Source organism: Larimichthys crocea, chromosome VI (genome assembly GCF_000972845.2).
Source record: "Larimichthys crocea isolate SSNF chromosome VI, L_crocea_2.0, whole genome shotgun sequence".
Taxonomy (NCBI): domain Eukaryota; kingdom Metazoa; phylum Chordata; class Actinopteri; family Sciaenidae; genus Larimichthys; species Larimichthys crocea.
Window position 1 is genome coordinate 13,453,333 of NC_040016.1, and position 12,966 is coordinate 13,466,298.

General features: G+C 39.9%; 1 protein-coding gene across 1 annotated transcript in view; it reads right to left on the reverse strand.

Annotated features, from left to right (window-relative positions):
• The window catches only part of syn2b (synapsin IIb), a 73,912-nt gene that overhangs the window by 2,430 nt on the left and 58,516 nt on the right, over window positions 1–12,966 (reverse strand). The window contains exons 6-12 of the mRNA XM_010731329.3: window positions 12,900–12,962; window positions 11,259–11,401; window positions 10,574–10,648; window positions 9,233–9,335; window positions 5,989–6,165; window positions 5,643–5,709; window positions 1,361–2,228 (exon numbers count right to left, since the gene is read on the reverse strand). Coding sequence (XP_010729631.3) covers window positions 1,361–2,228; window positions 5,643–5,709; window positions 5,989–6,165; window positions 9,233–9,335; window positions 10,574–10,648; window positions 11,259–11,401; window positions 12,900–12,962 — 1,496 coding nt within the window. The remainder of the gene's footprint in view (window positions 1–1,360; window positions 2,229–5,642; window positions 5,710–5,988; window positions 6,166–9,232; window positions 9,336–10,573; window positions 10,649–11,258; window positions 11,402–12,899; window positions 12,963–12,966) is intronic.

A 12,966-nucleotide genomic window follows, 5' to 3' on the forward strand; every position in this document is an offset into this window, starting at 1 on the left:
TTTCCTGAGAACTTCAACACTAATGTTATCCCATGCCTCCTGCAACTCAAGCCAAAAGCTTTCCTTTGAATGTACAATATATCTATCCAGTTTAATTTCCAAGTGGTCTCAAATTTTCTCTATGGGGTTGAGGGAGCCAGTCCATCATTTTCAATGTTTCAGCAGATTTCTTCTGTCACAGGTAGTTCCGGCAATAGTTACAAGAAAGTTTATGGTCATTGTCCTCTTGGAAAATAAATCCAGGCCTAATAAGATAACAGATGCTATTCTGTGTCTGTTCCTGAGGCTGATGTCACTCCCACATGTTACATGTTACCCCCTCAGTGTTTAACTGTTGGCAAGAGACACTCATTTTTATATCTTTCCCTCTCTCTCCGTCCAACGTACACTGTTCACTTCTTGCCAAACTGTTCAAACTTCAAACAACTCTTCATACAAATCTTCCGTTGTCCATTTCTTGTGTTCTTTTGCAGATTCCAGGTGTTTCACTCTATGTTTCTCTTTCAGAAATACTTTCTTTGCCGCTATTCTGCCAACAAGTCCTTCTTCAGCCAGTTTCTGATGCACAGTTCTTGAAGACACTGTTGCATCATTAGTCATTATGGCGTTGATCTCGTCACGCAGTTTCTCGTGAGGTCTTTCTTCAGTCCTTAACACTGAGAATTTTGCGATGCTTCACATAGGTGGCATCGTGGCAGTCTAAAGTGTACTTTACAGTGCTTGGACTACATCTCAAGACACAGGCCTAGCTTTTTTTTTGTTTTTTTTTAAAGAAAATTACCTAAAATTACTTATGATGGCTCTATTCTATAGTTTATAGAGCATAATGATGACATTGTAGCTATTTCATTTGTTTTATGGGTATTTTAATGATCTGATTTTAATTCAACAAAAACAACTGAAACCTGCCAAGAAGCATGCCAAGTGTTCTAATAATTTTGGCCACCACTGTATATAAGCAGTATATGAACATATAATGTTTATAACACAGTTACTAAAGTACAATCATAACCTCCTATGATATGATAATGTATATAATTACAACTCTGATATGTTAAATTGTCATTTATTATCATTTATACACCAACATCCAGTTATGGAAGATTCACAGAAGTTAAAATTGTTGACAAATACATCAATAAACACAATTTAAGAACTTAAAACTTATATCTGCTTCCAACTACATTATAGTGTGTTATAAGCCACCTATTAAATGTTTATATACTGCTCATAATCACTAAATTAGTAGTAAATAGGTAATAATTTTTGATATTTAATTTTGTATCCTGAATACAAAACATGGCCCACTGAAATGCATATCTTTGCATTATTAACAATGTGTTGATAATACAGCTCTTACTTCAGCAGAGGATGGGTCTTTTGCTGGGATTCTGGTTGTTCTTCCACAGGTGCCTGGGCCTCATCGGGGGCTGCAGTTGCTTCAGCTGGGACAGGCTCAGGGTTTGGGGAAGGAGAGGCTGTCTTGGCCTGGAGCTGAGCCTTAGATGGAGACTGGACATGAGGTGGGGACTGGCTGGCTTTGGCCGGGGACTGACCCTGTGCTGGGGCAGGAGCTGAGACAGTATCTGAGCCCTGAGCGGGTGCTGGGGCTTGGGTGGCAGGCTGGGGTTTAGGTGAAGCTCTGGGAGGAGGTGGGGTTTGCGGCTTTGGCTGGAGCTGTGGCTTTGAATTCCTGCGTACAGGAGGGATGGGCTTTGCAGGTGGTGTGGGCTTGGGGGGTAGCTCTTTTGGTTTGCCAGGAGCTGGAGTTGGGGAGCCCTGAGGCTGGGGCTTGGGCTGCTCTGTGGTAGGAGGTGAGGCTGGGGCTGGAGCTGGGGCTTGGGCTGGGGCTGGAGCTGGAGCTGGGGCTGGTGCTGGAGTTGGGGCTGGAGCTGTGGCTGCTGCTGCTGCTTTGGTAAGGGGAGAGCCTGGAGCTGCTGCTGCTTTAGCTGGGGATGATGGTGAAGCTTTGGCTGGGGGTGGGGTGGAAGAAGAACCTGGAGCTGACTTTGTGACGGATGGGGCTCTCGTCATTGGGGGAGGCCTCGGCACTGGAGGCTTTGTGACTGAGGTGGCCCTCTGGACTGGGCCTGGCTTCTGAGCCTGAGTTGGTTTCTGAGCTTGACCTGGACCAGGTTTCTGGGCCTCGCTCGGCTTTGGTACTGGTTCAGATGCTCTCCTAGCTGACTCTGATGATGACTCTACGCTCTGTGATTTCACTGGTGCACCTAAAAAATTGAGATAAAATAGTTATATTAGATTATAGTTCCACGATTAAATAACACATAGAGGCAAGAAAAGCAAAACAGCAAAAGGAGAAGTAAAGGAAATAAATAAATATGCATAATTATTGTGGATCTAGCGCCTGTTGTTTTAGTGCAGCAGTTAGTAAACCAGGCGCCTGTAACACTCACCAAAGACCAAAGCAGAACATGGTACAGATAATGAGTTTGAGTCTAGACATGCCCATTCACAGAATGACCTCTCACATTCATAAAAAACCTAACCAATTCATCCTGTCAAGAACAGACTGGAGCAAAGCAGGCTCTGAATGTTTGGACTACAATGACCAGCAGGGGGTGGCAGATCAACGTTTAAGACAAGGTGTGGTGAGTTGCCTATCATGCCAAGTGTTAAGTCTTGTGCAAAACAGCTCATGTGAGGAGGAAGTGTGGTGACGACGAGAGGAAAGGAAAGAGAATTAAGTCAAGTACAAAACAAAAGGAGAAATGATAGAACCAAGAAAGAATACTGGTATCAACTCAAACACAGGCAGCAAAGCAACGCATCGTGCAGCACAAAAGAAGAAAGTGATTACACATGCTAAGAAGGAAGTGACTGGTCAGGGATGAGTTTCCAGTGGCTGGTAATTCACTTTCCAGGATGTAGGATTATAGTTCTGCATAAAAATTACACCATAAAGCCTCTTTACAAATGTTTCTTTGAAAACAGCTTGGAAAGAAAATGAACTATGTCTTGGGATTTAGGATTAATCATGATCACATGATATGATCACTACAAAACCTTCATGAAAATTCATCCCACACATTGCTGCAAAGCAGCTAAATGGCTATGAGTCTTACGTTTGATCACTTTGTCATAAAGCATCCCAATGGTTGCTTGGGACTCACAGCACATAAAAACCAAAGAAAATACCATTTGTACAAACACAATTTATAAAGGGTGACACTAGGAATTCGCTTGGATACAAAACCCTGAATTACTCCTTCATTTTAATTATATTTGTTTATTATTCTAGATTATATTTGTTGACTGCTATTAGCTCAGATTTTTACTTGGGTGGCTGCTTTATCTGAGGAGGCTGATTAATCATGCAAATTAACAAACTGGTAATAAAGCATTTGACCTGTGTTTGAGCTAAACGAAATCTTGTTAATATCAATCAGGAAAGATTATGACAACTAATATTTGTAGCCAGATAATGTATGAAGATCAAATATCAGCGATTCAGTGGTTCAGTGTTCCAAGCAAATTAGCAATGATCATGCAGAGAAAGAAAAAGATGCTTATTTTCTTTTCTTTGAAACTTTTCAATATTCATGTAACCAGCTTTTATAACTGCCAAGAAAAATATGCATTGTGTACCGTATAAAGCCACTTTGTCTTGTCTCAGATATCATAACACAGAACAATAAAGGTTAATTTACAACCAAAGACAACACCAAGCAGTTATTCACAAAATATTCAGGTCTTGCAGATGTGGCTTTGTTGCTTCACGGAAGGAAAAATAAACTTGTTCACCATAAACTAATTTTCAATATAACAATAAACAGAATTTAAAGGTCATAAGAAAGATTCAACGGGACAAGTATTCATCACTAAGACAGAAACTGAGCTGACCACAACTTGCACAGTGATGAGCAGCATATTCAAGAAATGATCTTACTCACAAAATTAACAAAACATCCACCTATAAATATGCTGATATCTGCCACTGTCCGCTCATTTTGTTTGTTAGATCATTGTCTTTAAAAGGCAAACTCTTTAATGTAAGATTCAAATACACGCAACATAAATATACAAAAATAAGCTTTTGTTTTGGTCCATTTTTCACAAGTTTAAGTTAAAGATTTAAGGCTTCTTCTATACACACAAAAGGTGGTTTTTATTCCCAACACTTTTTTAATCTTTATTGGAAAGGTGCAGCAGGAGGGGGTGAGGACATGCAGCATAGGGCCACAGGTCAGACTCGAACCCTGGACTGCTGTGGCAAAGATTGAGTCTTTGCACATGGGCCGCATGGTCTACCAGTTGAGCTAAAGGGTTTATTTATCTCAAATTATGTTTGCAATTTTGTTTTGCCAATCAGCGTTAGTGAGGACTTCTTCTTTGCCAAGATGATCATCCACCTGACATATAACGAGGATGATTAAACAGCACGACTCTGACACAGTGTCACAATGAAAGGCTGCTCTAAAATATGCAGCTATATCTTCATTATTAGGTGATATCCTGAACTATGGCTATTTTACATTAGGCTACAGATACTAATTTTTAATTGTGACTCGTCCTACTCTGTCCCTGACTGGCTAGTACACACTTTGAATGCCACACCAATCAGGTGGATGATTATTTTGGCAAAGGACAAGTGCTCACTAACACCTATTTTAACATATTTTAACACCTATTAAATCTTGCATTGCATTTATATTTTTGTTGAGTATACATTAAACAGCACTCTGATTTGCACGTCTTTACATCTCGACACTGAAGGGACACTGAAGGTTAATCTAACAACTCCTGTAATACATAAAAAGCTGGCATTCCTAAAACATCCAGCACAAATACATTATACTGTGTTAACACAACACGGAGTAATGGCACATCCATGCAAAATGACAAAAAAAAAAGGAATTTAAGATAATGAACAAACATGCGCACACAGAAACAGTACAACTACAATAAAAACGGCTTTGTTAATTGACCACATTAAATGCTGTTTCACCACTGCTTTAAGTAGGCACATTTAGTTTTAACACATCAGCCCTGAGCGCAAACATCACCACACTCACAAAGACACTATGGCTGCATTAAAACTCAACAGGCTGGCTAAATTCACTGTACTATACATTCGCTTGTTAATTCAAGTGAGTCATAGGTTCAACAGAGGCAAGGCTGTAGCTTAAACAAACAGCAGAGGTCCTTTTCTTTTCTTGGACCCAGATTACTGCAGCGGTCATCACTGTTAACACTCCACAGAAGCTCTAATACCAGTGCATTAGTTTAAGGCAATGATGATGGACAGTGTTATGCTCAAGGGACATAGATAAGGGCACTGCTCTTATTTTGAAAGGTATAATACACATTCATTGTCTTACCAAGAATCACATTTGTACTGTAAATATGAAGCTACGGCACAGCAGCCAGTTAGCCTGGCTCTGTCAACGGTAAGAAAATCCACCTACAGTACAAGCACCTCTTAAGTTGAGCAATTAACATGTTATATCTTGTTTAGTTTAATTTTTCTCTGATGGCAGTGCTTACACAGTTCTAACTTTTAATTAGTGGATAGTTCATCAGAGTGTCAGAGTCACAACTAAATTCAGAGAGTGGTTCTTAGACTGGCTTTGGTCCTACAGTGGCAGCACTTGTATTACAATGGAGAACAGTGTTCAGACAACCTTGAGGTTGAGGGCGCTGGCCCGAGGTCCTGTTTGGATCTGCCAGTCCTTCCTTAAGGGCAGCGCTCTGGGAGACAGTGAGGAAGCAAGGGAAAGACAGAAAAACAAAGTGGAAAGAGGGAAAGAAAGGCAAAAATGGGTAAGTAGCAAAGAATGAGCTGTGAACTGTGAAGAGTTACAACAAAAAGGATTTTCATGCTGATATTAACGCTTTGAATTCTGCCTGTCCTTATACTCACAAGCAGAATTGAAGTAATTGTCTATAAGAATTTGTCTTTATCGTTATTTTTCGATCATCCATTACAAATACGCAGGTTTTGTGGGGGAAATTTTACACAGCCTCTACCTGCTGGGGCTGCATAGTAGTTGGCTTCTGGCCTTGAGGGGAGCGAGCAGGTGAGCGGGAAACACTAGATGACCTGGCAACCAGTGCTTGGTTCATCTTAGCCAGCACCACCTCTGAGATGAGCTGACGGTCCTCTGCCTGGTGATCACCAATCAGCTGCATAGATGAACCCACAACCTGGACAAAGAGGGCACAGGCAATTTATTAGAAAATGTGGCCATTTTATGTTCAAAAGGTTACTTGACTGAAATGTTTTCCATCCTGACTGTTTAAAGAAATCAGGACAGATAAACAAAGCACAGGGGTCAATTTCATGTGTGGTAAATGAGTTCTCTGGCATAACATGACATGCACTCATAGGTTAACTGGTGACTCTAAATTGGCTGTAGGTGTCTATGTGCGGATGGATGATATGATAGATGGTTGGGTTTTGTTTATATGTGTAAGCCCATTGGGTAAGGTAATAATATATAAAACATTTGGTAATTTATTATGGAATATGCCATTTTTGGTATAATTTGTGATGATAGGACTACACAGAATTGTCACTTTTGTTATTTTTGGTTAAGAAGGAAGAAGAAACAAAACTGTCAACACACACACACACACACACACACACACACACACACACACCTACACTATAGCCTGTTTAGGTGAAAATTGTGGTAATCGTCTTTCCACTAACCAAAAGGTTTTGTCACTTTAAGAAACAATCAACATCTACGTAAATTGTTATCCACCCTACAATTTCTCTGCAGCATTAACATAAACCAAAACACTTTTCCAGTAGAGATGACTCACTGGGATTTCACATCTTTCTAACTACTGATTATTTCTTTCTGGCTATTTGAAAGCCTAAGTGGGATGTTTAGAAACACTGCTTATAGCACAGTGACTCTGTGTTTTTGTCATTGTGACTCTCCAATTGGGCTTAATTAATCTTAATTATCTAAACTTAAACTTCTTATCTGTTTACTCTATATAAACCTATGTTTACTATTTTTACCAGAGCCGTTGAGTCATTCTTGCCTGCTAGTCATTATCTGTGTGTTTTAAACCTCTACCTGTCTAAATACCTGCTGTCCTGCCTCACCACCATTGAATGTGTTTTGACTGCCTGCCAATGACCAACCAAGCTTGTTTACTGTCATTGAACCAGATGTACAGTATCACTGTCTACATTTAAGTCCAGCCACTTACTGCCAGATGCCAGAATTTTTACAGAAAATTAGTTGATACAGCTTTTCCCATGAATAGGGTCTGAGTTGACCTACACCAGTGAGTGGCTCTGTACCTACTGCCAAAATGCATAACACTCTTATGTCCTACAAACTCTGGCTTGTCAAGTTGCTCTCTGAGCTGGCAGAAATAGTGGCCACTCAACAGCTCAATCCTCTAAACAAATTAGTCCCTGCTCTAGATCCCAAGGCTCCTAATTCTTCTCCTGCATCAGTTACTGCCCAGTTACTTCCTGAGCTTGCCTTTTAACCAGCGTATTGCTTACATCCATGAAGGCTGGCCTTCTACCTGCTAAGCCCTTTGGAAAACTTTCTGCCTGCTCTTCTGAAAGCCATTCTGTCTATGTCCTCTCAACCTCTGCAGTCTTGTTCCCTGGTGCTTTAGTGGAGAGTCACCCTGAGTCCCAGCAAGGATAATTTCTAGGCTTGTCATATTTTGGGATTTAAATCGCTCCAGGGTATTTACATTGGTTCCCTTGATTAATTCTCCAGTCATTTCTCTCTAAGTCTTCAACCCAATTTCCTGAGGTTTTGCAGTCTTGCCCACCTTAACAGGATCCAGGATCTCCTTTTGGCTACTGTCTTTGCACACCAGCTCCATGTTTCAACCTTGGGGAGAGAGACTGGTTGTCCAGTAATGACCTGCCTCTTTAGATTTAACTCAACTCTGCTTTTTGTTGTCTAGAGCTAGGTTGAGGTGAGTAAATGATGACCCACCGAGCAGTGGCATGTTTTCAATCTTAAATGGAAAGTTTGGGTATTTTAAAGTGGGTTTATGTGAGATAGAACGGTCACACTTTTACAAACTGGCCTCTTTTCTTCATGCAGCAAAGTTTGGCAAAGTCGAACTTCAGTAGCCTCAACCAGTGCCTCGGCAATGGATGTGTGATTGCAGCCTTACACCACAAATAAGCTGTTTTGAGTCAGAAAGTTCAGACTGAAATCAAACTTAACTTTTCTAAAGATTTCTGGCTGTGCTGCTGTAACTCTGATCCAAACAGCTGATCTGCAGCGTAATATGGTGGGCAGCACAATGGTTAGTGCCAAGGAAAAAGGCTGTCTGACGGCAAGGTAATGCGGGGAAGATATTCTTAATATAGCGCAAACTTAAACTGATATTGATTTTTTTTTAGTTTACTTACTTTTTGTATGTGGCTAAAACACATTTTTTTACTGACTCCATCCGCAGCTCTGCTTCTGTGCCTAGATCCCTGTCTCCTTCTTTAAACTGTAGGTAATACACTGACTATAGAGAACTATTATACCATTAAAATAATCATATGATCTGTGTAATCTCCTCACTAGCCTTTGAAATCTTCTTTGTAAACTATTCAGTGGTGATGATGGGATAAGAGTATTTAGAGATTTTCCATACTGAGACATAAAGACTTCATTTTTAGGAAAGGTATTATTACAGGAAAGCACATTCCAACATCAATGTGTTATTCACAACTGCTGTGGTCATGACTTCAAGACTAACGGCTATGAAATATGAAACCAATAGGCTGAAAAATTACTAAGAAACAGAGAAGAAAGACAAGAGGGGGGAGAGTGCAGCAGAAATCAAGCTGACAGAGCACTTTTTTAAGAAAAACAGAGACATAAACAGACAAATACTGTGATAGGTGGGCCACAGAGAATGGCCATACTTACCGTCGATATATTACCAGATGTTAGTTATCAAGCTCATAATGAGGACTCAGGTTCAATCAAGTTCAATCAGCTTATTCCCAGCCAGACAGTCTAAATAAATTAGGCCAGACGTGCTATATTTAAGACTTAAAGAATGTATTAGTACTTTAAAGAAATATAACACCCACATGCCGATGTCAACATGGTGAAAATGTCCAAACAAAAGACATGAGTCAATAATTACAATGAGAGACGGATAATGTTCCAGCAGGCTGACTTGATTTAGTGCCTTGTCAGCTGTTTGGGCGATCTCTTTGAGTTTCCATCCATCATTCACTCTTTACCTCCCTCCTGTCTTTATGTGTTTTTCTCACCTCAGTAATGTAGTCATTACCATCCTTTCCACAGATGGCTTTGACAGCACAGATATCCAGCCCTCCAAAGATCTCTGCACAGGTATCAACCCACAGCTTATACCTGTCACAGAGAGATGCTGGATTAAGTCTACAAAGAGTCATAATATGTTTACACGAAACAAACAAACAAAAGAAATCACGTTCATTACCACTACTGTATTTGTAATAACTGGTTTGCTGAGTTGCAAAGTTGGCACTTGAGCTGGGTCAAGATGAGTTTCACTTTTGTATCCGAAAAAAACAACTGGAAATGAAAACTTTTCCTAGCTTACACTATCTTGCTTAGCTTAGTAAAAAACTATTTCGTCAATAACATTGACTTATGTCTGTATATTTGTCCTGACAGTCAGAGTACCTCTAGCTCCAGGCTGGGTTGGCTGGAGAGCATAAATGTGCTGTTGATGCCTTGGGTTGCAGCATTGGCATTTGTAAACAGCTACATTGACTTGCTGTCTGGAAAAACTGAACACAGTAAAACTAGTGCGAAAACCGACATGTCAATACTGACCAAACGGATAATGTAGCTGTACTAAGGTATTATTTTAGCTCACATTTGGTTTGTCATTGACTTTGATGTGGGAAAGTTGTGAAAACATCATTATGTGTGGGCTTTAGTAAGTGGCGGTCTAAAGTCTGAGAGAATTAAGACATTAGCAAATTGAGCCGCAGACTGTATGTAAAAGTAAACAACCATGGTATATTTTTACATACTTATAATACTTCACTTTGAATACTTCAGGTTAGTATGTATGCATCATTTTTTTAAGCTTTGTTAGTGGTGCTCTATATGGACGTCGGCTCACTAACAACACTACAAACTATACCTCTAAATTCTCCTATATGCGACAGTAGACCTTTTTCCACAGCTGACCTTTTGACTAGTAGCAGAAAAAGCAGAGTTGTTACTTCACTTTAATGAAGCTCTGTTCCAATTTGGTGTCTCTATAGGCCATGCCAGTGAGACAGCATGCATTATTAACAATATTAATTACATCTGTGCCTTTCCAGCTGTGACAGGTCAAAATACATTATTTGAAAGATGTGTATAATCAATATTTTAGCCCTGAGCAGTGCACAAAATATTTCCTCTCTTTCTATGTGAACAAAGACACGATACACGTTAGAAAATGATTGCACGGTGCACCATGAGTCCACTAAAAACAAATCATTTCCACAGTTCAACAGTTGTGTGTTTACCCATGTGTGTGAGTACATTGTGACTAACAGTGACATAACAGAAGAGTGACATGTGTGACACCAGGGCAGCCTGAGCGTTACTAATGTGGATGCGGTACTCACTTGTCAGTCATGGCTACTTGTTCCAGCATGGCAGATCCGGTGTTGCTCTTCCAATTACCAGAGATGGATGTTCGCCTGGAAAAGAAGAAGAGGAAATTGTGCGTTAAATTATTACAGACACAAGTTATTACACATACAGATGATAAATAGAGGCAAAATAGATCTACACAACCTTCTAGCAGGAAGACTGTGGTTTTAGCGCTAGCTTTGGGTGATAAAAAGTGTATGCAGGCAACATGCACAACTGCAGGTTATCAGGCTGATTAGCATCCTGATTAATTGGTTAATTACTAGTGACTTGAGCTCTGAGGGGGACAAAGGTCAAGTAATCGTTCAAGTAGCACTCCTAAGACAAGTTAGGACTAATGAGGAAAGCTATAGTTACCTCTGCCTCAACCTTACTGCTATAAACGTAAAAGTAGTTTTCAGAAAATCTCACAAGCCTGGCACTTTCTCAGTTGGATGCTTTCAGCAACTCCATCGTTTTAAGGGCTAAATAATTACCTAATTACTTAATTAATAATTGCTTTTCCTTTTCATTTTGATGATGCATTTGTTCTGAGCTCAGAATACAATGTGTTACAAACACAAAATGTTCATACTGCACAGTACGCACATCAACACACACAATATATAAATGAAAACATGTCTCTGAAACCAACTAATAAACAAGAGCCACACATACATGTATGCTTTGTAGTCTGCCCCAATTTTCTGGACCCTGATGTCATACTTGGCGTCTATAAACGGTTCTGTAGTGCAGTATGTCTGAGTGATGGCCACCACACTTGCAATGTCCTGGAAGTCGCTCACATTGTCCACTTTGACCTACAGAGGAATAGCACATGGAGAAATACCATTCATATAAAGTAAGGCTGGACTTTATACCTCATTTTAGGTGATCAACAGAATCTATTGTTACATAGATGTCAAGATTTGGAAATAACTCTAATTTGGAGGTCATTTAAAAATAAAAAAAAGTTAGACCAGATAAGAAGATTTATAACATCTATATCTACATCTTATAATATATATCTGTCTAACAACATGTATGTTAAACAAGAAGCTACAGACAGTTGGTTTAACAGTTAGCTTAACATAAATACAGAAGGGCGGGGTAAACAGCTGGCTTGGCTTTAAAGGTTAAACATCCACCAACCAGCAACACCTCTAAAGCTCACAAATAAACACGTTATGTCTGGTTTGTTTAAAATGTACCGAAACTGAAACAGATGTTTGGTATTCTTGGGCAGAGCCAGTCTAGCTGTTTCCCCCCCACTGCCCACTCTGTTAGAATAAAATGCTGCATCCGGCCACAAATTAAGCATACAGTTTACAGTGGAGTCAATATTCCCGTCTAACTCAATAAATGAATAAGTATATTCCATAAATGTCAAACCATCTGTCAATTATACTCTGATAAATTATGCTCTTCTCGAGTGATGTTTGTAATTTGCATTTTAAGTGTCATATCATCAATAATGCAAATGTAATTAAAGACCTGGGTCAATATGGAGTACAGAGATGAAATGATGTTGTGATAATCTCTGCAAAGCCACATGGCCATGTACTTGTGCTCTCCTCGTGTAAATAATTTACTGTGTCCTGCTTATACTGTTCCTCTTGGTGGGAAGCAACAACAGCAGTGAAACAGGGGAAAAGGTGCATGTACTGTAGCACAATACAGGTGAGAAATGAGATGGTACGATAAAGGGAAGCAAAAAGGTACACGCTGATAAGAGGGAAAGGTCAGTAACACAAGATCAGATTGAGCAGTTCAGGAGAATTGTGGTGGATCGATGACAAGTGGTAGAAAGCGGACAAACACTTCAATCTGATTTCACCCTGAGAATATTAACACAGTTGTCAATTAATGGGAGGAGAAAAAGAAGACTGAGGAAGAACAGAAAAGGATGTGTGTCATAAAGATACGAAAGGATGAGGAAAGACAGACAAGAAGGAAAACAGAGACTGGAAAATGAAGAGGTAGTGTACGTCACAGAAACCATTACGCAGTACAAACGATGCGGTTCCAGACATGATGGTGATTAGTATAAGCCATGAAACTATCTCACGGCACACAGAGGGATTTTAAAGCACTTCCCAATGGCAATTTGTCAACTGAGGCAGTCTGCAAGATGGGCTTCAGTCCATCATGCAGCCATTTTGCTCACTTTAATAATACTACTAATAATGTGCCCATTCAGACAAGCCAAAACTGTTTGATACCGGTATCATTTAATCTGCTTTAATGTCAGCTAATGTCAGGAGATCAAATCTTCCATGTGCCAGCATTTACAGTGACTGTAAAGAGATGCAACATTACCTTTCCCATTCCAGAGTGGGCATGCCCGATCTTCACCACTACTGGAAAACTTGGTGTTGTAATCTAA